Source organism: Gymnoscopelus braueri (genome assembly GCF_963280865.1).
Source record: "Gymnoscopelus braueri genome assembly, chromosome: 13".
Taxonomy (NCBI): domain Eukaryota; kingdom Metazoa; phylum Chordata; class Actinopteri; order Myctophiformes; family Myctophidae; genus Gymnoscopelus; species Gymnoscopelus braueri.
In genome coordinates this window covers 11,408,348-11,436,179 of record NC_137615.1, presented here as the reverse complement: position 1 = coordinate 11,436,179, position 27,832 = coordinate 11,408,348, and the positions used below count along the sequence as shown (strand labels likewise).

Genomic DNA, 27,832 nt, shown 5'->3' with positions numbered 1-27,832 from the left:
TCCCATTAAAACATTTTTTATAATGCTTTTATCCTCCCTCCCTTTCCCCTCTCCTCTTCTTGCTCAGCTCTGGATAGTCGTAGGCCCAGTTCACCCCTGGTGGATGTGAAACCCATTGAGTTTTGGGCCATGGGCCCTAGGAAGGAAGTCATTCAGCCTCTCCGGAGGCCCCAGCACCCTCCTGACGACTACTTCCGTAAGCTGGAGCCCCGCCTCTACTCCCTGGACTCCACTGGGGACGATGTTGACTCTCTGACGGACGATGAGATCCTTCTCCGATACCAACTGGGCATGCTCCACTTTAGCACACAGTAAGATCAGCTCTGAGACGCTCAAAGCAAGCGATTAAATATGTTTTTATAAAATAAAGAGGGGGAGACATTTTCAACCCACTTAAGTTCTATATGCATGTAAATAATACGACAAATAGCGAACATAGCCCAAGCGCACAACTTGTCGCATCACGACAAATAGCGAAAATAGATCAAATAGGGCTTAAGAGGTTAATCAGACTAATCGATGTAGTCGATTATTAAAATAATTCAAATTCATGTTGATTCGTTGATATATATTTTTTAAACAACGTGCTTCTCCATTATTCAATGAATCGGAAACGTAATCAATAGAAATCCAATGGGACGATAAGCCATCAGGATGTCCTTGATGATTCAGAATGTCTGGACTGAGATTGGTTCAGACTCGGAGGATGTGTTGTTTTTTTCTCAGGAAACACATTCAGGAAGCACAGAATTGATAACCATAATTTTTTGCTCATGTCATTCATTAGTTGTGTTTGTTCTTCACAAATGAATTACTACTCAGCTGATCTGACTCAAATACAAATAAAAGCCTCTTCATGTATTTAAATACACTGGTATGATAGCTTAGAACATGTTTGCAAGATTATTTTCTTTTTTGCTTATAGCCCCCCCGGAGAGAAATTCACTAAAGTCAATAACTGTATGACTTCATGTGGATCTTTTTCTTTTCTTTTGCCTGCATTGCTTTGTATTTTTACATTATAGCAGTGCAATCTGTGGTGTTATATTGTCAAATAATAAGTGAGGAACACTATCTTTCTCTGGAGCCTGGCTGTTTGAGGCAGTCCTCCGTCACACCCTGAGAGGCCAGCTCTGAGACCACGTTGTCCAAATAGTTGGGGTCAGGGTAGCCGTGACCCGATAGGTTGGACATCATCTCGGTTTTGTGGTGGATCTCGTTCCACACGACTGTGTTGTGCTCGCCGGTGGTACTGGAAGTGCCCACGGTGAAGATGAGACGACGCGTCCACGCCACCTTCAGCAGCTCCAGGACCTTCCTGCCCTTCTCGTTGTCTGGAATGAAGCACACGCGAGGGAAAGCTCTACAGCTGTACGGTTGCCCTGGGTCGGGGTGCTCTGGACCCTGTACGCCACGGGGTATGCTGTAGATAATCTGGATGGTGCCACAGTCGGGATGACCGGGAAGCGATTCGGAGGTGCTAGAACTGTACATGTTTCCTTTGGGTTGGGTGCCAGTCTTTTCTCCATAGATTGTCTTGCATGCAGGACACTGGAGGCTACCATCCTTGGTACCATTGTTGTACATGGCCAGAATGCAGAGAACATGCAGGGCGTGTCCGCACTTGGTGAACTTACCCACGGCGTCTGGGAGGGTGCTCTGGGCTCCGTCCTGTGATAATGCCATCTCGTAGCCAGATGGGGTTGACAGATGGTCCATGCAGATAATACAGTCCTCATCTGGGACCACAGCCACTTCCTCCATGTAGCGCTGGATCACCGTCTCTGGTCTCTGGGCCGCCAGGGCATTCAGCCGGACAGGGATGGCAGGAACATCTAAACCATTATCACTTGTGGAGCTCATCAGCTGACTGATGGAGGTTGTTGTAGGCCAACCCCAGGACACGACCCCCATAGACAGAGGCCTTCCTGCCCCCTGGAAGCTGGGGAAGCTCACTTGCCTGGGTGAAAATGAAAATGCGTGTTGAGAGTGGCTATGCACGGGAACCGTGCCGCTTTGACTCTGAAACTGCAGGTAGGAGCGGGCAGGGCCTGAGGGGACGGCCGAGGATCCAGAGGACGCTAGTGGGTAGGGTACGTTTAACTTCCGCCGCCGCACTTGCCGTCTAAAGCTGGTGGATTTGTTGACTTGGGTCATGGATGTAAGGTCAACTGTGTAATCACATCCATGTGGACTCAGGTCTGCTATGCCCTGCCAGGCCTGGTAGCTCTGCTCCAGAAGGATTGAAATGCGTGTCTCATATGATGTCCATCCGCCTTTATCGTTGACCCATTCCCAGTAGACGCCACTGCTCAGGCCTGAGGACTGGGCAAACAGTGATCGACGCACCGATCGTGTCTTTCCCGTGTCCTTTCGGAGCTGTTTGAGGCTGGGGATGTCGACGAGATAAGGAGACAGGCTGGGGTCTGACTGTCCCAGACAGACACCCGCACTGCTGCCAAGAGAGAAGTGTCGCTCGATGTCGCTGCTCACCGCACCGCTGTAAGGTCGCCACAAGCCCTGGTTATCCTGCCATTCCCACACCACCACCGCTACTGTCCCCACGGATTGAGGAGGAACTGTAGCAGTGGACACAGAGAGGCCACTGCTCCACGACCCACCGCCCACCTGGACGGAGGAGCCGGGAAAATACCACGCCATGTTCACAGCTTTAAGATAACATTAGCTTGACGTAGCAAACAACAGCTCGTTCTCGAATGAGTTATGAGGATCTCTGAGAGTGTGTTATAAATGTCCATCTTTACTCGTCATAGATGTCACCAGTCATAGACATCTATGACTGATGTCATCTATGAAATATCTATGATGTATGACTCCATATTTGTGCAAGGTCCATCATTCTTTTACGGCTTGGCTCGGCTCGGAAAGAGTTTATCCAATGATGTCATGGTATGTGCCAAAATTTGGTCACCAATGACTTCCATAAAAAAGTTAATACTTAAATGCAGGCGGACAGACGGTCAGACAGACAGACCCTCTTATTGATGGCCTTGATTTTTTCAGAGCCACGCCGTAAAAAACAAACCTGTGTCTTCCAAACAATGGGTCTGGATCCATTTTTGGGTTGCAGACCCATTTTTATGGGTCGCGAGTAAATATCCCTTTTGTTACGTTTCCTACATTTCAATATTTCAAAATAATACCCCAAGTCTTTAAACATTGTTGTTAATAATAAAAACATTAAAACATATATACATTTTGAAAACAAATGAAAATTGTGAAAATAGCCGATCTACAAGCTTAAAACGCATTGCGTCGCAATGCATTGTGAGCTTGTCGACCTGCTATTTTCACTATTTCTGAAATTGGGCCTATAAGTGGTTCATTCATAAAGTATTAGGTCCCGGGGAGACACCAAACGTATCTTTTGGGTCTTGAGCTGAAAAGCTTTGGGAACCCCTACCTGCTGTAAACTGTTGACCTCCCTCTCTCATCCCCTCTTCCTGTCACCCCCAAGATACGACCTCATCAACAGCCACCTGGGCGTCCGAGTCATCGAGGCGCGCGACCTGCCACCGCCGCTGACCTGCGACGGCGCGCGGCAGGACATGGCCCACTCCAACCCCTACGTCAAGATGAGCCTGCTGCCCGACCACAAGAACTCGCGGCAGACGGGGGTGAAGAGGAAGACCCAGAACCCGGTGTTCGAGGAGCGCTTCACCTTCGACATCCCCTTCCTGGAGGCCCAGAGGCGCACGCTGCTGCTGTCCGTGGTGGACTTCGACAAGTTCTCGCGCCACTGCGTGGTGGGCAAGGTGGCGCTGCAGCTCAGCGAGGTGGACCTGGTCAAAGGAGGACACTGGTGGAAGGCGCTGGTGCCGAGTTCACAGGTCTGTACACCGGTGTTGGTTTTGTCGACTGAAACTGTCGACTACCTTTTTTCACTGACGAAAACTAAATAAAAACTAAGCTATGATGATGAATAAAACTAACACGAAATATATTGACAATTTTGTCAACAAATAAAAACTAGACTAAAATGTTAGGGAGGGACTAGTGGAGAAGAGATCTAGTAGAACTAAAAGACAAGTCATTTTATGTTTGATTGCGCTCGGGTGTTGCGCTCTGAAAATAGCAGATCTACAAGCTAACAACGCGTCGCGTTGTTAGCATGCAACCAAGTGTAAAATCAGCCATTACGACGCCATCAATGCACCGTCAGAAGTACATTTTAGACGACTAAATCAACTGTAAATTTAGTCGACTAAAATCTTATGATATACTAGACTAACAGTAAAACATTTCAGATGACTAAAATATGACTAAAACTAAAAGGAATTTGATTCAAAAGACTATGACAAAAACTGAATACAAATTAGCTGTCAAAATCAACACTACTGCACACAACCTTATGGCTCTTTTCCACTACTAAGGGTATAGGGTTGGGATCCTTTGGGATTTTAACGATTCCCTCTCTTAGCAGTCTGATTCCTTAAAAGTACCCTTTAACGATTACAAAAATGTTGGCCTACATTATAATGTTAATTACACACATTCAATCATACATACAGTATTGCATACATATTATTGTTTATGGGATTGTTTAGACTCCTAAACACTGTTTAGGGGTCTGCCATCAGAATAGCATATACCAGGGGCCCCGTTATGGGCCCCCGGGAGCCACAGGTGCACCGTTGCGCCGATCCGCACCAAACTTGGCACAAACACTGTTCAGGGGTCTGCTATCAGAATAGTCATGCCAGGGCCACGTTGGGGGCCCCCGTTGTTCCAAATCCGCACCAAACTTTGCACAAATGCTGTTCAGGGGTCTGCCATGAAAATAGTCACACCCCAAAAGCTAAATTGCACACATATGCGCCACTACAGCAGTGTGTAACACCTTCAAATGGACAAAACTCGGTGACCATTGCTCTGATCAGCGCAATATAGGGCTGGGTTTGAAGCCTGCATAGTGGCCTGTAAATCTAGTAATCATAATCTACAAAGTAATTAGTAACTAAAGTTTTCTAATAATTGTAATGGAGTAAAAGTATATTATTTGCTTCTGAGATGCAGTGGAGTAGAAATACTTTACTTGAGTAAATGTACTTGGTTACTTTACACCACTGCATACTACTGTATGCCTTAAAAAAAAAACTTTCAGATATGAATAATGTTGTGTTTTTCAGAATGAAGTGGAGCTGGGAGAGCTGTTGCTCTCCCTCACCTACCTGCCCAGTGCTGGCAGACTCAACGTAGACATCATCAGAGCTAAGCAGCTGCTGCAGACAGACATGTGCCAGGGCTCAGGTACAGTGGTGGAAAAAGTACTCACATTTCTTACTTAAGTAAAAGTATCAATACTGAAATGAAGAAACACTCTGTTACAAGTCAGTTAATCTAAATTTACTGGAGTAAAAGTCCAAAAGTATTAGCAAAATGTACTTAAAGTACCAAAAGTAGAAAGTACTCGTTATGCAGAATGTCCCATTTCAAGTTTTCAAATGTATAAAATGTATTAACATCTTTTGAAAAGATGCATTGTGACGCATTGTGAGCTTGTATATCGGTTATACTTGATTAAATGTACTTAGTTACTTTACACCACTGGAAATACCTCAAATTGAAGATGAAAGTGATCAGAATGGTCACACTTCATAACAGCTACCTGTATGTCCCAAATCCTGACTGTCGCTTGTTCCCTCCTGCTGCGTGCGTCCTCCAGATCCATTCGTCAAAGTCCAGCTGGTGACTGGGCTGAAGCTGGTCAAGACCAAGAAAACCTCCTGCATGCGAGGCACAATCGACCCCTTTTACAACGAGTCCTTCAGCTTCCGCGTGCCTCACGAGGACCTCAGTGAAGTCAGCCTCGTTTTCACCGGTGAGGGAAAACTTGGATTTATATATTGATTTGTTGTTTTATTTAGTTTAGTTTAGTTAGTTTATGAAACAAAATTCCATACAAAACATACTGAATTCATCAAAAAATAAAACCCTTGAAAAAAAAGATATAGACGGAAGCCTAAGCTTATCGTCTACCCTTTTGTTATTTAACTTAAAAGAAATACACCTTGTCGAAGTATTCAAACACATCAATTAATTTAACAAATTTCCAGTCGACAATACAATGTTCCAAATTTATATAATTTTTTATAGCAATGACAATAGAGCACCGAAGTCTGACGTAATTTACACATCCTACCTGGGTCGCGGTTTTTCCCCCCGTTCTGAATTCCCATAGACGTCTTTAATATCGTGTCAAATAAGAACTGTGTTCCAAAAATAAACAAATGACCCCGGCGGTTTTACTCTTATGGATATGATTCTGAAGCATCAACTGACGGTGAGAAAACGCTAATGTTACTTCAGCCGAATTAGTAAAATTTTCGCCACAAACGGACTGTTTCAAATATGAGTGACTGACTATCATAAACGATACAGAGCCACCTCCCTGACAATATCGCCGAGACAGTTTGTTTATTTTTGGACCACAATTCTTATATGAGACGATTCTATGATGACCCAATGTTATTCTCCATAGAGAAATTACTTTACGACCCAGGGGATGGACGAGTGACGTCAGGACTTCTGCACTCTATTAATAACATTAAAAAGTTAAGTCATTTAACCAAGAATCACCTTTATTTAACCAGGCAAGACAAAGTAAGAACACATCATTATTTAAATGGGGGCTAAAATAAATCAATCAGGTCTAAAGGTCTTAAACACAAAGAAAAGGCGGTACTATATGCACGAGAGTCTACAAATGGAATCAAATAGACCCTAACCCATTTTTGTTAAATGAATGCTCAGTATTTTACTGAGTGTGAGCTGTTATGCAGATGGCACAATTGTGGCAGGAAGCATCCTGTGGCCAGGTGGCAGTCGACACAAAGCAATGTTTGAAACATTTGTGGGTCCACCCGGAGAGGAAAAGCCAGAGGCTGCACTGAGAGATTAAACAGGCATTGGACAGGTTCTAGGGATTAGAGACAGTCTGGGTTGCACCAGTACCAGCCAGTAAGGAGCCTGCATGTCCACAGAAAGCATTTTGTGAGCAGAGGCGAAGCGTCATGAGGGCCAGTGGGGCCATGGCCCGGTTGGTAAAGACCCTGCCTGCCCCGTCTAGCTGCTCAAACTCCTGGGCAACAATAGACACAGCCGACGTCCGCGACGCTCACGTTACTGCAGTGATACATTGGCTGCCCCATTCGCACCTTTTACAAAGCTAAAAGCTGCCTACTCCTGCAATCAATCAATCAATCAATGGTCCAAGTGTGAGACACAGATTGAATAGACAAAAATGGTACCATATTATAATGAGCCACAATTGGTGAGGACCATTATATGAACACAGGTTGAAAATGGGTGAAGTGGTCCTTTACGTTTTTTGTCATACCCAGGTCTCAAATCCTACAAATGTCAATATTTGTTGCACCAAATTAATTACAAATAGTCTAGTGAGTCATGTGACAATTACCGTCGAACAGGGTTTTGATATTCCACACTATTTGCCTGTAATTGGCTTCAACTTTTTGTGGCCGGGACTGACACAGCCCTGGGTAGGCCACCCAGCCTGGCGAAGACCTGCGCTCAGAGAAGCACCCTTTTCTAGTTTTAATTAATATTTACCCTACACCAGTAGAGGGTACTGCTGCTTCTGAGTTGTTTGTATTTCATCATGACATCATTGAAATGTAGGCTGCTAAAATATTTCAATACAAATAACATAATTGTATCATTCTTCTCCATTCCATTTCGCCTCCCCTCTACCATTTAAAAATATGCTTAGTCCTTTTGAGCTTCATTTGAGCGTGTGTTTTTTTTTGTGAAGCAAAAGTAATATAACACATTATACAGAAAGTGTGATACAATGTGAGGGTGCAGACTAGGCTAGCTGACACCAACACAGAAAGTAATATTGTAATGTGACACGCCATTGAAAGTAATAAGTCATAATATGCAACCCCTTCAGACTGAGGCACTAGGTTAATTACACAGTAAAGTCTTGCTGTGTCGGTGTGCCAGAACCTCCTGTTTGACTGGGTCATCATGTTTTAAAGTAACACCTTGTATTTAGCTGTACACGACCTCATCCTCACACCCATCGCACCATCATCTCCCATCATGGCTAATCTGTGCTGAGACAGGATTAATTACCTGTTGTTTGTGGTTTCATACCTGATGTAATCTCGGCAGGAGACGACAATCACATAAATTCACGCAGAATTAGGCATCAGCTGTGGAATGTTTGGCTTCGCCGAGGGAAAACAAGATTAGCTGTAGAATGGCAGCTAATTAGCTCATCCATTAGTGAGAATGGGATGAATTTGACAATGCAGCAGCCAAACACTGAACCTAGTACATAATGCATAGTGCACAATAACATATTTAGTGATATATCATGTCCATTAACTCTGAGAATGTACAAATGTAACTAAATGGACTCTTACGGGTCCATTTGGTTACATTTATACACTCTCATTCATATGGCCCTCATGTTTCTGGAGAGGTATAGCCTGCACTGGTCGATTGAAATATGTCTAGTTCACGTAGACAGACCAGCTCAGCCTTGTTGTTAAGAGTGTCTGCCCTGCCATTACGGGTTGGACTGGGGGTAAGTCTCTGTGATAGACTAGCATCAGGTCCAGGGGGTGTACCTGTACAGAAACACGAGATGGCTGACCTACGGGCAGACATCCCACCTCTCTCGGAAGTTGCGGGAGTCTCCCGGAAATTAGCGTCTGCTCCCGGACACCCGCGAGTGGTGATAAATCTCCCGCAAATGCCGGATCCAGTCTAGAGCCCGCCTACTAAACATATGAACATATATGCCAATATATGGCAAATATATGCGTAATATATGCGTAATATATGCTATATTCAGGTTCATATATATGTGCATATATGTGGATTTATATGAAATATACTGTGTGTGTCATATATAGCTCATTATCTACATATATGTGGCATATATAAAATATATATATATGTTCGTATATTTAAAAGAAAATCACACCCAGTGTGAAGTGGGCGGTGTGGTCATCACAGTGGTCATCACAGTGATGGTGCATAGTCCTATTTATAGGTTATTAATGTCATCATGTGTCTCGCTAGCCAATCACAGTGCTGAATAGAGTCAGCCAATAGAGTCAGCCAATCACAGTACAGCTAGGGGTGTACTAATGTAGGGGTGTACTAATGTATGAGCCAATCACAGTACAGCGAAGGGTGTACTAATGAGGTGTCCCAACCCCACTTATAGGGGCGGCTACACCGCCCAAAAAATCCTGGGTGGCATGCCTACGTAGCCTGGTAAACCCTCCCTCCGGAAATCTCATTTCTATTTGATTCCTGGAGTGAGTCTGGCATGAACCGCCTCTCTGCAATATTGGCTCTATATGCCAAACGGCCGCGCCTATCAGCGTCGTCGCTCATTGTTCTGTGATTGACAGCTTACGTTGGCCAATCAGGTGGCGAGTTCGAGTGAGCCCAAAACACGAACGGCAGCCATATTTTTCTCTGCGGCCAATTCTCCGCTATTTTTTGACTTCAAAAAGCTCTCTAACTTCTATTTTGAGGCACGGAATTTACTTATAAGATATCGTTTGGATAGAATTTAGTTGTTTAACTTCATATATGTGGTCAATTAATCATGACAAAGCCTATTTAAAAAATAATAATTAGAGAACCGGTAGGGGCGGGCAGTGACACCATTGTACCCGAAAAAGGCAACCCATTTTGGGTATGGCTGTCTCAAAAGTCCCGTCGCGTCACATTAAGACTGGTGAACTGCTGATTGGCTGAAGGGGAAAAATTATCATTGGCTGAAGGGGTTGTCAGTCAACGGTATTACTCCCGCCCAACTCCAGCACAGCCAATATTGCAGACAGGCGGATCATGCCAGACTCACTCCTGAAATGAAATGGAATTGAGATTTCCGGAGGGAGGGTTTACCAGGCTAATGCCTACGGGCCACATGGCTACTTACTTACCTGCTTCACATAGACGTTCAAAAAGAAGTGAAAGTGACTCGTCGCCTAATATAATTTCATGACAGCTTTATGCAGGTTTTGGTCATGTTATGGTCGTGGGATAGCTCTTTGCACAAAAGATTCATGTTTCAATCGCAGTTTGATCACTCTTTGTGGCATCATGCAAATACTGCAACTTCCTGCTGAGCACACCCAACTTTAGGGTCTCGACCCATCAGTTGAGACACGCTGCACGTGTATTAGAGATGTACTCCAAGTACCGTCTCTCTGTTTCCCTGCAGAATTGATACAGACGGACTCACTGCTGTGTTAAGCACTAATTGGGTGGCAGCAGCTCAGGGGATGTGTTTACACAACATTTTAAACCATCCTAGGGGGAAGCAGGAATAGAAACAGACAAAGGAGTCTTAGAGGGGAAAATAATGAATTAAATAGACTGTAAAGGAAAGAGGAATTAATTTGAAAGACACATGGTAATCTTAAATAGTAATAGTTTGTATTGAATTTAATGTGTTTGCTCTATCATACAGTGTACTGTATACTCTGTCTGGTTCTGGCTCTGTATCGTCCTGTCTTGACCTTGAAAGTGAGTCGACTCACAGTGGTGGAAAAAGTACTCTCATTTTTTTCTTAAGTAAAAGTCTCAATATTGCAATGTAGAAATACTCTGTTACAAGTGAAAGTCCGTTATTCAAAATGTACTTGAGTAAAAGTACAAAAGTATTGGCATCAAAATATACTTAAAGAACCAAAAGTAAAAGTACTCAATATGCAGAATGTCCCATTTCACAAGTGTTCAAAATTTATAAAAAATCTTTTGAAAATAGCAGATCTACAAGCTCACAACGCGACGTGTTTTGAGCTTGTAGATCGGCTATTTTCAAATGGCCAAAGTATAAGGATGAAGTGGTTAATGCATGTTTTGTAATAATAATCAACAACTGCAACGTAGCCTAACTAGTAACTAACGTTTTCAAATAATTGTAGTGGAGTAAAAGTACAATATTTGCCTCTGAGATGTAGTGGAGTAGAAGTAAAGGTCTTGAAAATTTTAAATACTCAAGCAAAGAAAAAAATCTTCAGATTTGTACTTAAGTACAGTAGGCCTACTTGAGTAAATGTTCTTAGTTATGTTACACCACTGTTCCCAATGAGGGTGGTACCTTGTATGATTACCTCCACTGTCAGTGTGTGATTGTGTGTGTGACTGGGTGAATATAACACACAATGTAGGCTAAAGTGCTTTGGATTCAGACATTATAGAAATGCATACAGAACATTTAAAAAGAACGGGTGGTTAGGGCACTAACTGGCTGCAAAACCAATATCACCCTGTTTTTTTGGGAAAAAAATATTTAAAAAAAATTATAATCATTCTGAGTTGAATATGGAAATGTGTTTTTGTGTGCGACACCGGCACGCAACTGTGAGGATATTAAATCAAGCTTTTGGGTCTGAGGTGTGTACTGTGGTAGCCTACATCCACAGAACACTCAACAGTCGTGACACATTCTCTGCACAAGCATGCAAGATACAAGCGGTAGCTATAGGGGAGTTATTATGCAATTATTTCATTGTCTTTCTTTTCTCTGCGTCTGTCCAGTTTGTTGAATGAAAACAGACCTAACCAGCGCTGTATCTGTCTCTTATCAAACCACTTTGCTTCCCCCCGTGTCTCTCCTATAAGGGTCAGCTCCTTATTGTCAAACCATGGCTAAATTTAGCCAGGCCTTGTCTCACATGAGAGGGTGTGACACAGACCACATTATTCATACACACAAACACGGCGATACAGACACGAACGCATGCAAAAAAAATATCATTTCCCTTTTTACCTTTAACAAGTGTTTATAAATGACACATACTTCATACAGTACATGCGGACACGCCAGACATTGCCTGGGGATTACATATTGATGATGATGATGATGATGATGTTGTTGTTGTTGTTGTTGATGATGATGATGATGATGATGATGATGATGATGATGTTCAACAAGAGGTATGGTACAGCAGTGGTTCTCAACCTTTTCGGCCGTGACCCCCAAAATAATCATATTTTGAACTGGGGACCCCCCAACCCTGACAAGCACTTGGAATTGTAGGAGTCGAGGCAGTACATATAGTTTGACTCAATTCCACAGATAAATATTGTGAAAATAGCCGATCTACAAGTTCAAAACGAGATCTTCTATTTTCCCAATGTTTTCCTCTTTCTTATATTACTTCACAATTTGGCCAATGTTTGACAATTTGTTGTAGTATAGTTTGTTGATTACAGTAACACAGTAACAGTCTTATTTTTTTGCAGTATTAAAAAGGTCTTATAAGTCCTTAGATTGTAACTTTAGAATTGTGCATATACATTTATACTGTATGTTGGTTTGTTTACCATTGAGTGTAAAAACAATGTTGCACATTAACAAAATCCTCTGGGGGCCCCCCAAAATCATGTGGGGACCCCCCTGGGGGTCCTGACCCACAGGTTGAGAACCACTGTGGTTCAGAACAGCAGTAACAGCACAACAACCTCATATCGTCACGAATGCAAGTAGAGCTACACTAAAGGCACTATGAAGGCCGTGCCTCTCTGAGATGGGTTATTGATTGTGCCGGAGCAGCAGCTGAAGGAATTGATAGATTGGTGTCATAAGTATATAAGTCTATAAGACCATAGAGGACCTACGACAAGTCACATCAGGCATGAAGTGATTTGTTTGATTTGTTTGATTTTGTGTGAGTGAGTTTTGTGTTGGTGGTCCAAGACCACTGATTTTTTTTTTTGTTTTGTTTTTTGTAACAAAGGAAGAAAAGAAAGCAAGAAAAAAGAAAACTGTAAAATCTTGAAATCTATTAAGTTTCTCTTTGAGAATATTTAACTCGTAAGCAAACAAATATTGAATGAAATAACATTTTCATAGCTAAAAATGTAATTAAATATATAAACTTCAATATATGAAAAGAATATGCAGGTCACTGTGATTCACCCAATGAGTCCTTGCCACAGAGTGACAGACTCTGGTGTGTAGTGGCTTCTGTCATTAAGTATTAGAATTTCTGCCTGCACCCACTCACCTTTGCAAGGGTTTTTTTGGGCCATAAACAGACCTACTGTACATGCATCATGCATAGTATTGCGCAGCACAGTGAGTGATGTAAGCTCTCCAAGTGTCCAAACGTTTGAGTGTCCATTGGCATTAAAGTGGTGCATTTTCATGGGTGGATTACCAAACAGGCCTGCCCAGGGGCCCAAGGGGTTTCAGGGGGCCCCTAAGCCATTTCTCACCACCGAGTTGAAGGACTCGGTCATTTGTGTCCCATTAGACAAAACTTTCACTTTGAAGATTTCACAACAATATAAACCTTCAAATCCCTGCGTTTTTACCAGCTTGTACAGCAAACTTGTCTAGAAACACACGTCGAAAAGGAGGAGTGACCGTGATGTTTTGATTGGCTTGAATGAACAATGTTCGCTTCACTTTTTGACGATTGGTTCGAATGGTTGAATGACTTTCTTTTCCATGCTCTGAAGGGGTGGTCACAAATTCTGCGCTCTGGATCTCCGACGCTGTAAGCAAGCTATTCTGCCCACAGTGGCGGTTCACAGCGCTCCTAAGAGCGGACACAGGCCACTTTCTCTGGCTTGTAGATATATGTATTGTGCATTGTCTTTTCGGGTTGTAAAGTTCATAGAGTTTGCTATAGTAGCTAACTGGCAGATTAATATAGCAACAAACTGGATGCCGTCTTATCTCTAATACTGTGAGCATTAAACATATCTCTGCCTGCTCGGACCGCTTGCAGTCAGAGCCAGCAATGATAGTTTGAATTCTTTGTATTTGCCTTTAATTAAATGTAAGTGGCTTTAACCATAGGCTTATGACAGCAATGGCATTTCAAATAGTAACAGAATAAAACCTCAGCTTCATACCATTTTGATACGCGATAAAGTTCACCACTTTTAACTTAATTCTCTCTCTCTCTCTCACTCCCTCTCGCTCTCTCTACCGACAGTGTATGGCCACAACATGAAGAGCAGCAATGACTTTGTGGGCCGCATTGTGATCGGTCAGTTCTCCACGGGTCCACCTGAAACGTCTCACTGGCGCCGCCTGCTGGCCTCCCAGAGGACACCAGTGGAGCAGTGGCACAGCCTGCGCTCCCGGGCCGAATGTGATCGAGTCTCGCCTGCGTCCCTGGAGGTCACATGATTGGGTCAGGGTGATGCGACGGTGGCTCTTGGGTCTGAGGTGGGGAGATAGGTGGAGAAGGAGGAAGAGGAGGAATGGAGGGGTCAAAGGGGATTCATTTCTGTTGAGGCAGGTGGGGAAAGATAAAGAGGTTTGCATTTCATCATCTATTGGGATGACCAGCAGTGACCATCTCAGATGGAGCAAGTTCCCGTTAGTCCATCGTCTGCATCATCAAGATGGCCGTCTTTGTCCCCCTCTGTCCTTCTCCAACGTCAACTCTGCTGTTAACCTGCTGAAACAAAAGATATGACAACAGAGTACCTGGTAGAAAAGTGAGCTTTAAATGTATCCTTGAAAACAGGCGCTAAGAACGGCAACAGCAACTCCTGGAGATGAGTACCTTTGGTCTTTTTTGTTTTGCTTTATTTTTGATTTATCACATTGATAAAAATAATAATTGATGGGACTCAACCATCACCTCAACTGCAATCGTGGACATGCTGCTAAACGTTTGACTTCTTCTGATGTCTGCTGACTTCCAATGATCGGCTGAAAAGAAGCTCTGTCTGATTGGTTGACAAACAGGTTGAAATGCCGGATGATTGATTACTGGATGAACATGTGAGCTGACAAGTGAACACTTTGGTTTTCATGACAGTAGAACCTACAAGGCCTTATCCGACCACCACAGAAAGGAAAGACATTCAGACAGGTGAGATATATATATATATATATTATACAGTATATATGACCATATAGTGATATAAACATCAGGTAACTACTACCATCACAGATTCTGAAAGTTTAAATTTGTGTGGAAAATTCACCAAAACGCAAAGTACAGGTTTCACTACAGTACATTCATGAAACCTACTTTTATAGCCACATAATACAGGTACATTCACCCACCTGTCAAATGCCATCAGCCCTTTTCTAATTACATTAGAGAGGGGAAATAATAAAAACAAATCAAGTCCAACAAATTCACATGTACACAAAGCCAGTTGTGGTCCAACAATATAGTATGTTATCATTGGCCACCAACTGCAGCTACTGTAGAATTTGGGGCTGTGGTGAAAAAAGCCTTCAAATGCCCATCCAAATAATTATTATGAAAGGCTCTGTCAATGCATAGCACAAGTACTGCTGTCAATTGGCTTTTGATACTGAGGTTGTGTTATATAGCAGCTCCCTTGTGTAAACTTGCTCCTTAGTCATTGAATTATCCTGAACTTGGCCCTTATGATATGTCTTTCAAGAGGCAGATTGGACAAGCAGGAACTGCTGGTGAGTGGACTCTATGCTTGAGGTGAACGTGCTGAATGTGAAGTGTCTACCACCAGTGGAACAAGTGACAGAAATTCAAATTGCTTTCAGACAATGAACAACATATTATTTTCCAGGGAGTAGAGCTTATTCATTATTATGGAAGTTGAATATAATGGTTTGACGAAAAGTCTGTGGGTGGGACGTCTGAGGGTCTGACTGTATTTCTACTGTATTTCAGCTTGGTAGAAAGGCCTAATCATCTGGGTTCTATCAACTGAATCGCAACAGAATTCACTTGTGACCGTGCAATATGCTATTTTTTCTATGTTTTGTTTTGTGTGCACAAAAAAAAAGAAATAACTGTTTCTTAAAGGTAGGGTAGCCTAAGTGATATTTTTGGGTATATTTCATTTTTTTTTGTTAAAAAGGTTAAAGTACTATATTATAATAGTAATCAAGGCTACAGAGCGTTTGTTCGGTCTCAGGGGTCTCTCCAGCTCTTACATTTTCAGCTAGGAGACAAAATTTAAGCCAATCAGGAGAGAGCACTGAAAATGCATTTTCTGTGAGAGACATGGGAGACTCCTTTTACTGAACAAACACTCTATAGCAATGAGTACTACCAGAATACATAACTATTTAACTCTTATTTTAACCAAAGTAAATCACTTACCCTACCTTTAAGTGCAAGGGATTGGGTGTGGGGGGAGGGGGGGGTAGTTGGTGCTAAATACCAACATTAAATAACTTGTTGTTCATTTGGCTGTTCAGCTCTTGAACACTGAATAACCAGTGGTGGAGTACTCAGATGTTTTACTCAAGTAAAAGTAGCAATATACCACAATATAAAACAAACCTTTATTTAAATTTAAATGTAATAATTTTACTTGAGTAAAGTTACGTATTGGCATCAAAATCTACTTAAAGCACCCCCAAAAAAAGTCCTCACAATATCTTTCAAACAGTTTCAGATCTACAAGCCCACAACTCCTCGCATTGTGACGCGTTGGGAGCTTGTAGATCTGCTATTGTTGAATAGCAAAAGTATGATTGATTGATTGAATACTTTATTTGCAGTTTGCTAAAAAAAAAAGCACAGGAAAGTACACAATAGAGTATACAATAGTATATTGTCTAATAATCTAAATCTACAAAGTAACTAACTAAATCTTTCAAATATTTGTAGTGGAAGTATAAAGTATCCCAAAAATTGAAATACTCAAGTAAAGTAAAAGTACTCAAAATTGTACCTAATAAAGTTACTTTCCACCACTGTGAATCACTACTTGTTGTTGAGATTTTAAAGCTGTCTTTTGTTGTGCTGTGCTTTTCTATGCTGTCGTTCTTTCTGCACATCTACTCCAGTCCTTGAAGTGGCGCCCTGGTTGGTGCCCTGTTAACCACTTAAACCCTTAAAGTCCCTCAGGGCCAGTGTGTTTTCTCTTATTGTGGGGAAAGCTTTCGCTTTTCGCTCGGATGCTGGGGTTGAAGTGGTTAATCAGGGAAATTGGCTATTTTTTGGGGGGGGGTGGGTCCATGCCTCTGCTCTTATACCCAGGATTTGAACCCGGTTTCCTGCGTGAGTGCTGACTTTTTTGACCATCAGAATCTTGACCATCAGTTGAAAATTCGTTTCAGATCCTGTGTCTATAGGTGAGACATTACCTTTGACACAATCTAAATGTCTCAATAGAAGAGCATCGGAGACAAAATACAACCACCCCAATTGTATAAGTTATATTGTATTAACATACTGCAATTTGGACCAAAACAAAACGGGTGCCGCTGGGAGGACTGAAATGGTATTGCAATGAAGTACTACTGTACGTGTTGAAGAGGTGTGCATACTTTTCAGGGTAAATAGGTATACTGTGAACCCACATCCTATATATTTCAGTGGTAATGAGTCGTGGGTATTCATATACCATCATATATACTGTCCACTACACTGGTGCTGCCTGGTGCAGTGTATGTATGTGGCCACTATGTCTGCTCTGTGTTGCCTTACTGTTAAGTGTCTCTGTAATCTGTCCTGGCAGTCCATGATTGTGATGATTCCAATGTAGAATTCGCTCACATGCTAGAACAGTGGTTCTCAACCTGTGGGTCGGGGTCCCCACATGATTTTGGGGGGGTCCCCCAGATGGCAACTTAAGAACTTCAAAAAGAAAAGGAGAAAAAAAGGGGAAAAATTACTGCATCAAAAGTAATCAACAAACTCTACTATAACAGCTGGTGAAACATTGGTGAAATTGTTAAATAATATAAGAAAGATGCAAACATTTTGAAGCTCACAACAGAGGCGTTGTGACTGCTATTTTCACAATATTTATCTGTGGAAACTAAATGTAATGCCTCAATTCCTACATTCCAAGTGCTTATCAGGGTGGGGGGTCCTCAGTTCAAATATGATTATTTTGTGGAGTCACGTCCTGAAAAGGTTGAGAACCGCTGGTCTTGTGTGATGATTCCAAAGAAGAATTCCCTCACATGCTAGAAGACTGCACCATGTCTAGTTTAGAAAGCCTCATGGCGATGATTATCATGTGGTTGGTTAAAGAGTTAAAGGTATACTGTGCCAGCAAAGATATATATATATTTATGTATTTATTTATTTATTTATGATAAATGAGGATAGAATTTCTCATAAAAATGTTTAACTCAAAATGTATGAATGGATGCGTTGACACCCTTTTTCTGCTGTTAAAATTATATCATTGTCTCTTGACTCGAGGTGGCCATATTGAACGGTAGTTTTATTGAAATGTTGTAAAGTGACTCCATGACATGTTAACTGTATTAATTACATTTAACACATAGGGAACTTTCTGATACATACTAACGTAACGTGCGTAAAAGTTGAGAAGGATTTGACCCTCACCCAAATAATGCTGCACTTCATATTTTCAAAACTTTTCTTTGTTTTTTTATTATAGTCTGCACCAGGCAGTCATTTCTTGGTGATTTATTTTTATTTTGTGGGTTTATTTAGTCTATAGCTGAAAATGACTTTTGGGAAGATCAGATAGTTTCTCCAACAATGGATCAGGACAAAGAACAACTTCAAAATACTATGTTCATTAATATATTGGGTTCTTGGTTTGGGTGTAATGTAACTAATTACAAGTGCTCTTGTCACTGTAATTGAGTTGCTTTCAACGCAAGTAATCTTGCTTCTACTTGAGTAGGGTAATATTTAAATCAAGTACAAGTATGTACTTTAAGTGGGATCATATCTTTCCAGCCCTGCTGTTGAGATGTGTAGAGATTGAGAACCACTCAACAAGTTTATACAACCACCTCCAGGTAACAAACAATGAATGTGTTTTGTGGTGGTCTCTGTGTCCTTTTGAAGAAAGAAGAATTGAACAAAAATAATGTGTATGTTTATAGATATCTGGAGTAGATGTTAAAAGAGTACAATTGGATTAGAGGAACATTTATTTCAATAGATTTTTAGAGTCTCACGTCATTACATGAGTCAAATAGAGAATTGTCAGCTTTCTGTGTGAAGTTGTGACCTTCTTTGCGTTGTCCTCTTCGATGCACAGACGTTCGTGTCTTAGATAGGATCTTATAGTGAATTGGTGTTATTCCTGTTACGGTAATCTCTGACAGTTCAAAACCTCACTCATACTCATGCTAGAAGATAATTAATGCCAACCGTCAGTTTCACCTGCAATCAGCCTTAAAGAAGATTATTTTAACATGTGGGTCCTTGGTCACATAATGATTCATAGGAACTTTTTTATAAATATATTTCTTTCGGTTTTTGACATAATATCGGTGTATTCATGATTGTTACCTTGAAATCACACAAAACTTTCCACACTTCAAATGCTGATTGGTGTTCTTCTCACTTAGATTTTGTAATTTAGGTAGATTACGCTGTAATCCATAAGTAAATCCACCATACGTACATATGCATGGGACTGTGGGGGGCTACGTTTATGGCAATGTGGACCTAGATTACAAAATCTAAGTGGAAACGCCAACATCACAATGGTATGAATCAGGCATAAGAGTGAAAAGGGATTCACATGTCAAAAAAAGGCTGGTACTGTATGTTGCTTTAAAATCACTGAAATTCTTGCCAAGTGAGAAACAAGCTTAAGATGTGGCTCTGTGTCGTAAACCAGGGGCTATTATTAGCTGCAGATGCGTATGGGGAATGTCAAATGCACAAAATATTGGCTGAGAGGAGAGGAATATATCTGATAGGGATTGTGTTGTAAAATGTACATTCTCACTTTATTAAAAACATATGTATAATCTATGTACTAGCACAAAATTCACCATTTATAAAAGTCAAAGATGCCCTAGGTGGACAGATTTCTTTCGGGGGGGGGGGTCCCCCTTGTCCGAAGGGGGACCCCTTCGGACAAACTCATCACATTTCTGTTTTCAACTACTTCTGGTGGTCATCTGAATAACCATATTGTGTTATCCCAAGTCATAGGTTCCATAGTGTCTGTGCATCTAGGTTGTTGCTGTGGTCTGTGTTCTAACGGTGTTTTTGTCATTGATTATGCTTACACGTGTACAGACGGGCACATGCGTATGCGTGTGTGTGTATGCGTCCTGAGAGTCATTAATCCGCTGCGTTGCATACAAATGAGTATTCTGGTGGTGCAATTGGTGTTACTGTAAGTGCAATTGTGCTTCGGAGATGAGGCCACTTTATCCTTTACACGTCTGCCGTTGTTTGATCTAAAGCAATATTTATCTCTGTTCTCTGTTGTAGCCTCTTTTAGCTGTAGTCACTGTTAGACAGACTCTGTATGCCATGATGAAATAATTATGTTTAACTGTTTGTTGAAGTGCACACATACTGTACACACAAATGCTGACACGAAACTGATGTAGACTTGCACAGATACTGTATATCCCACACACTTCACGGTGATACTTTCAAATATACTTACACACATGCCCATGCGCATGCACACACACACACACACACGCACACACACACACACACACACACACACACACACACACACACACACATGCACACTGTCAGGTGTTCCAATGACCTCTTCCACCTCGCCTACAAATTTGTGATCTTTCTATCTCAGTTGTCTGGTTTCACGGCAACACACCAAATAAAGTGCTTGTGCAATGATGTACCCTGTGTATATGAATTATTTGAAGATGGGCTATTTTGGATATTAAAGGTATATGGATGCTGGGGTTTTAAATTGCTCAAATTCATTCTACCCGGTAACAGCAAACGTAAGCGCTAAAACCCTCAAATGGGTGACTTTTCAAAACAATTACTGTCTCTAAATGTCCCAACAACAACCCAGTCTCTTATTATGTGCAGAGCTAAAAGCTGACCCTCACCAACAGAGTTAACCAAGTCCACATTTATTGGCTGCAGTATAATGATGTTGTTCCAGACTGCGTGAGCTGCTGCCTCCAGCAGAGCACACGAGCTGCTTCTCCACAGACATTACATGACTAATGTGTGTGTGTGTGTGTGTGTGTGTGTGTGTGTGTGTGTGTGTGTGTGTGTGTGTGTGTGTGTGTGTGTGTGTGTGTGTGTGTGTGTGTGTGTGTGTGTGTGTGTGTGTGTGTGTGTGTGTGTGTGTGTGTGTGTGTGTGTGTGTGTGTAGTGCTCATTATAGAGTGCTTGTTCAGTAACAGGAGTCTCCCTGTCTCTCCAGCTTGTTTACAGAAAATGCATTTTGAGGTTCGGGATACCGATTTTATCCAATCAGGAGAGAGAACTCACACAGGATACAGGATAAACAAGTGAATTTAAGTGATGACAAAAATAAATGAGCAGACAAAATTGGAACTGTAACGCTATAAAATTTAAGCTGATAGATACTCTCTCCTGATTGACGACCCAGTTGAAAATGAATTTTCTGTTCATTAAAGAGCTGGAGAGACAGGGAGACCCCTGTTATTGAACAAACACTTACTATCAGAATATAGAGATTTAACCTTTTTAACAATAAACGTTTTGTTAAACCAAAGAGTATCACTTAGCCTACCACACCACTTACTTAAAGTGGTCATACAGAGTCTGGAATGTCATTTTAAACGTTGTGCTTTCAAGGTTAGAAATGTGCTTGAATTCGCAATGTATTCCTGGAAAGTGCTTGATTGTTTTGGATTTTTCCTTAGAGATGTCAGCCTAATTTGATTAGGCACCTCCAAAGTGCTGGAAAAGTGCATGAAAGTCACTCACTCTTAAAAAGAAAAAGTACAGCATGTGCTTAGGAATGTTGTTGACGAATCATCAATCACAGAAGGAACAAGGCCATGCACCATGCATGGCTGAATACATGCACACACAATGCATTAAATACATTGTCAAAACACAATGATGCTATTTCTTCTAAATACTTAACACAGCAGCGTTCCTCGCTGATTCTTTAAAGTGAACCAAAAGGTTACATTCGTGCACTCTCAAAGTTAAATGAACACATAGATTTACAGTGTGTCACCTTAGCCACTTAAACCCTACATACTTCATTGACCGGAGTCCCCCAGGGGTCTATACTAGAATAGATACTATGCCCCCCCTCCTTATTCCCTCTTAACCGAATATCTTTGCCAAAAATAGCCTATCTACAAGCTCACCACGTGGTGTGTTGAGCTTATAGATCTGTTATGAGTGTTCACCCCAGAATGGGGACACCAGGGCTCACGTGGTTAATTGCTCAGTTTGTTCCGTGTTTTTACGAGATAATCTCAAAGGTCAGGATGCCAGGTTGAGCCCGAATTTGATTTTGTTTGATCCCCCCAGCCTGTCACCTTCTGGGTCACTGACTGGTCAGTGTGTACTGGTCTAATAATGGGAGTGATGTCCAACACATTCTAACAAGCCTTTATCATTGCTCATAACCTCAGAGTCCAGATATGGTCTTTTTAAACTATGTTTCTACATGCTTCCCTAAATCAGTGGTTCTTAACTTTTTTTTATTTCAAGGACCCCCAGTTTGATATGCTTTAGGCCATAGACCCCCATAACTCTGAGAGTGTACAAATGGATCCAAACAGACCCGTAAGGGTTCCTGACTATCAGCCATTTCCAGGGACCCCCTGGAACTCCCTCAAGGACTCCCGGGGGTCCCCGGATCCCATTTTGAGAACCACTGCCCTAAATAACACAAGGGAAGGTTATATCACGTCTTTTGTTTTGGTACATACTAGACCGATCCGGTCCGGTCTGGTCCGTTCCGGTGCCCAACCTACGAGAATGCATGCCCACCCGGTTATGCAATACCCATTCTACCCTTTGTCAGAGTACCTGTGGGACCGTCTGTCTGTGTCCTTATGGAGATCTCTTTATCTGTCTGTCTGTCTGTCTGTCTGTCTGTCTGTCTGTCTGTCTGTCTGTCTGTTCTACAGGTCATGTTCTACTTGCCCAAAGGTCATGCCCACATTATAAAACGATAGGTAAAATTTGAATTACTGGTCAATTTAACACATATTTTTTACTTTCTACTACGTGATAACAAAAGTCATACCTCAATATTTATGCCAAATATCAAAATAGCTATGAATAATGACTATGGGTTCACACTTATTATTTTATATTTTTATGTGTAGCTAAATTAAAAGCAGCACGTTATAGGTCATTATAGGGGGTGACAGAGTGCTCTGGGCTGGTCACTCACGTTCAGGTGTTTAGACAGATATCTTGTGTTGTGTTTATAGCAAACTAAAGCTGGTTGCGTCCCCACTCAAACGCGCACTTGCCCAGTCGGGCAACCCGAAAGCAAGCTCCACCTGCCCGAAAGTTTTATTTACCTGCCAGGGGCAGTCGGGCAGCCCTTATAGTGTCAACCCCTGATTCATTTAGTTAAGATTACTTTTCAGCACTACATAATATAAATAACTACACACAGAACCGTTTAAATGTCATACTGTTAACAAGTTTGACAGAAGGGTTGCTGATTGGAGCGCACCCATTTAGTTAACCTTTGTTATTGTTAAGTTGATTCATGAGAAGTTATTTAATTTGCATTTTGATTGAAGAAGAAGATGTCTCATTTTGGTTAGGCTAGTCGTGCTGTGCAGTTGAGTTCAGTTTAGTTCGCTTTTTGTTTAGCCTATTTGTTTTTGGCCAAGAATTTGTCATTTGTTTAAAAAAAAGAAAATAGGTCCGGGCACCTGCGGGTTCGAATCCCGATCCCGACGACCTTTGCTGCTGTGTGTATGTGTGTGTGTGTGTGTGTGTGTGTGTGTGTGTGTGTGTGTGTGTGTGTGTGTGTGTGTGTGTGTGTGTGTGTGTGTGTGTGTGTGTGTGTGTGTGTGTGTGTGTGTGTGTGTGTGTGTGTGTGTGTGTGTGTGTGTGTGCGCGCACACGTGTGTGCCACACTAAAGCATGTAAAAGAATGGAACAACTTTGGAGTTTGTTTTATTATGAAGGTTTAATCAAATAGTTGTTACTTTTACAGTATTGCAGGCATGATATCAGTCTCATATTTTAATGCAAAACTCCATTTAAACCTTTTTCGGTGATATTTGTAGATTCTTTTTTACATCCTTATAAAATTTCTATCCATAATACATTCTTCACTCCAACTCTGTCTGCATTGTTACCAGTAAAATCCTCACAGTTCATTTATCCATTTGTACACTCACTCACAGACCTCAATTGACATTCAGGATTTTGTGCAGTTTATAACACATAGTCGGTATCTAACTAAACGAATGTAAATACCCACATTGACAGCCGGATCTGAGAGAGAAATACTGAGCAAAGTACGGTATAAAAAAGCTATCACGCTTTAAGCCAGTCCTGTAGTTCAATAATACATCTCTTAATTGGAGAATATACAGTACTACAACAAAATAATTCCAGAAATGACAGTGAGGAAACACGGTAGAAATAAGTTTGTTAATTTATCATAAGGAGCTGAAGAATTCCATATTGTGAGATGCTTCAGATGTGCATTGAACCCAAACCATAAGCAGCTACTGTACATTCTTTATGTCATATAAACTTTGAGGCCCGACTAAGCCGGTCCTTCTTTATGTCTTTATGTCATATAAACTTTGAGTTCAGATACAATACATCAATCAGAATATAATACAGAAATCATGTAGGAATGCCCTCTTATACCCACAGCGCACAGAACTCAATGTGCCTTCAATGGCCGCGTTTCCCAAAGAGATTCGTAGAGATGCTGCGTTGAGCATCTGCGCAGGTTCTACGATGGGTCTTACGTGTGTCCCCACAGTCTGCGCAGTACCATAGCAGCCACGTAGATTTCAGGTCATGCGCAGCCTACGCAGCTTGCGTAAGAGCCTGGGACCCGGCGAAACCTACGCTCTACCCTCATTAGTAGCAGCTGGTTGTGCCCAACGTGCAATCGGTTCCCACGTCCACGGCGTTACGTGTCTGCTAAAACTACATTCGGGAGACAGAATGGCGTATCCTACTCTCCTCCCACTCCTGGGAGAGGCGTAGCCCTGCAGTGCTGTCCTACGAAGCAGTTTGTTACGAGCGCCCTGGGGCGCTAGTAACACCCATCGTAGCGAAATAGATCTATGAAAAGACCGACCGACCACACACACACACACACACACACACACACACACACACACACACACACATACACACACACACACACACACACACACACACACACACACACACACACACACACATTTAATTTATATATGTATATGTATATGTATATGTATATGTATGTATATATATATATATACATATATATATATATATATATATATATATATACATATATATATAAATAAATTGCGGCCGGGCCGGTGCGTAACGACAGCTTGCAGATCTTTTTTTTTGGGTAGGGTGAGCGGCTGCGCTGCTTCGTCCTCTATGCATGAACCCAAGTTTACAAATTGTACTGTACTCTCACGAATGATCTCTGATCTGATCATCTGATAAAAATATTAAGCAAGCCAAGTTAACTAAAGGACGTAAGACCCCAGTTCCCCTCACAAAGTGACAGCTGACGTCTGCAAGATATAAATGTATATGAAAAAAAATAAAACTACCAAAAGTAACAGCTTTCAGTATGGGTCGTCCACTAGCCTAGCGGTCTAGGCGTATATCATACAATTTGGGAATCCAGCATGATAGCTGTCGCGGGTTCGACTCCTAGTACCGACGACCTTTACTGTGTCTCTCTCCCCATTTACTGTCAGTCTATTGTCCTGTCCAAATAAAGGCAAAAAAAGCCCCTAAATATATATTTTTTAAAAGGGACGCAGAATGTCCCATTTCCCAAGTTTAATATGTATAAATATATTTTTTAAATAGCAGATTGCAAGCTTTTAGATCTGCTATTTTCAAAAGATTTTAATACATATTAAATTTGGGAAATGGGACATTCTGCATACCTTTACTTTTGGTATTTTAAGTATATTTCATTTACTTGCATAATGGGGACACTTTAGTGTTTTATTTACCTTGCAGATGTCAACTCCCCACTGTAATTTCATTCATAAATATATTATTCAAAAGTTGTATTTGGAGTGCTTCAGGACATCTGACAGTTGGCTCTGGTATTTTTATGATCCATTTCACTGTATATATTCGCAAAGGGAGTTTAAACTGCTGTGTAGCGTAGGACAGCACTACGTACATTACGTAGGCTTTACGTAGACTTCGTCCAGGAGGTGTTCACGTGCATGCTGTCTCGCGAATGTAGTTTTAGCACACACGTAATGAGAACCTACGACGATGGTGCCTCCTGAAGCCAGTTTAGATGGCACGTTGGGCACACACAGCTGCTACTAACGAAGACAGTGCGTGGCGGGGTTGCTACTGCGCAGGTGCGTGGAGGCTCTTACGCAGCTTCTAGGCTGCGCACAAGCTCAAATTCGTTTGGGAAACCCGGCCATGACATCTGACTGAAATCTTAGAGAAAAATAAGATTTCCTGATCATCTGGGCCCAAGAGTTAAAACTTTTAATCCCTATCCGAGCGGGTCAGATTTGAATCTTGAGTTCAAAAAAGAAAAGGAAAAAAAAAACTGTTTGATATCCAGTTTGTGGTCAATCATATGATATCAGCAAACAAACATTATGCCAATAATACATATAAGTTTGATTAATCAAATTATATCTTTAACACCCAAAATGTTGGAACTCTTGGGCCCTGAGGATTTATTGTGTGGTAAGGTTGCTTGCCCAAGTGATCAGTTGTAGCTCTTGGTTAACTATAAGCTATAGTGAAGACATTTCATTAAGGTATAAATGATTCTTCCCATCTTTGTAGGCTATGTCAAGATTGTTTGTCTTGTCCACAGGTGATGATTGCACGGTATTCACACTATCACTAATTAAACACTATGCTGTCACAAATATAAGTGCCTCCCAAAATCACCATTTTGGGCCATTGTATTTATCAGAAGTATTCTCAGACCGAGATGTAATGCAAAATTACAAAAACAACGATACAAACACAAGTTATATTTAATTTTAGCACGTTTGGGCTTAAGTCGTTTTTGCAAAAATGTCCCATGCTTGCACACGAGTCCAGCTCTAGTCCTCCAGCCCAATCCCAGCCCCCACCATCATTCTGACCATACCATTAAAAGGCAAACGTCCATATTTCTATAAATGTTATAACCTTATTTTTGAATAACCTTAAAATAACCTTGCTTACACAAATCTCACAGTCACACCCATAAAAGTACTGTATTTACTGTATATTAAAAAATAAATGACTTTAAAACGTAATATCAACATGATAATAATCAATAACGACTACATCCAAACATGATACATGAGCTGCTGGTGAAGTAGAACAACCATAACTAATGTTCATGTGTTGCTATAGGTGAACATCAGTCATGATGAAGACAGAGGAGCTGATGCCAAGGTAAAGGCTTAAAGGTATCATGACATTCATTTTCACTTTTTTTATTTTCAATGTTTTATTTGGGGTTTTATGACCTCAATTACACCCAAAAAAACTGAACTTAAAACATTCAGTGGATTTTCTGTGGTCTGGGGTTTTCTGAATAATTAGGCTGAAAAGTAATCTGAGCTTGGCCCTTCGACAGTGAGGTCACTGTCGAATAATCCCGCCCACTCTCCTCCTCGCCCCTCCCCTCCCCTATCCTTTCCTTTGGGGGGGGCGGAGCAGAGGCGATGATTGACAGGCAAAATCCCTCACCAGCGACACCCGCAGGCAAAGATTTCTTTTTTCATTGCAGTTGAAAAGGCTTTAGAAATGTGAGAGAAAAACACCTGCCATTGATCACTGGAATGGAATTTTCACTTAAAACTTTTTGTACACTTTTGAAGGACCAGGACAAAGACTTTGAATGTGGTGTAAAAGTGAATGTCATTAAACCTTTAAAGGAGTAGTTCACCCCAAAAATTACTTATTTTCTATCAATTGCTCACCCCATGAAGCCTTGAATTCACTGAGATTTTTTGGTTTTTGTCGCATTCCTG

The 27,832-nt window shown here is 41.5% G+C and overlaps 2 protein-coding genes across 2 annotated transcripts in view; one reads left to right on the top strand and one right to left on the bottom strand.

The window, feature by feature from the left end:
- syt17 (synaptotagmin XVII) overlaps nucleotides 1-16,013 on the top strand; it is a 27,907-nt gene extending 11,894 nt beyond the window's left edge. Inside the window, exons 6-10 of the mRNA XM_080446262.1 lie at nucleotides 68-311; nucleotides 3,479-3,851; nucleotides 5,151-5,271; nucleotides 5,687-5,842; nucleotides 13,971-16,013. Coding sequence (XP_080302388.1) covers nucleotides 68-311; nucleotides 3,479-3,851; nucleotides 5,151-5,271; nucleotides 5,687-5,842; nucleotides 13,971-14,167 — 1,091 coding nt within the window. The 3' untranslated portion in view covers nucleotides 14,168-16,013. The remainder of the gene's footprint in view (nucleotides 1-67; nucleotides 312-3,478; nucleotides 3,852-5,150; nucleotides 5,272-5,686; nucleotides 5,843-13,970) is intronic.
- LOC308098588 (putative E3 ubiquitin-protein ligase DTX2) lies at nucleotides 1,072-2,661 on the bottom strand (the record flags this gene model as incomplete). The annotated part of the gene is made up of 1 exon (XM_080446997.1): nucleotides 1,072-2,661. One exon carries the CDS (start codon nucleotides 2,659-2,661, stop codon nucleotides 1,072-1,074), a length of 1,590 nt encoding a protein of 529 aa, XP_080303123.1.
- Nucleotides 16,014-27,832: the final 11,819 nt, after the last annotated feature.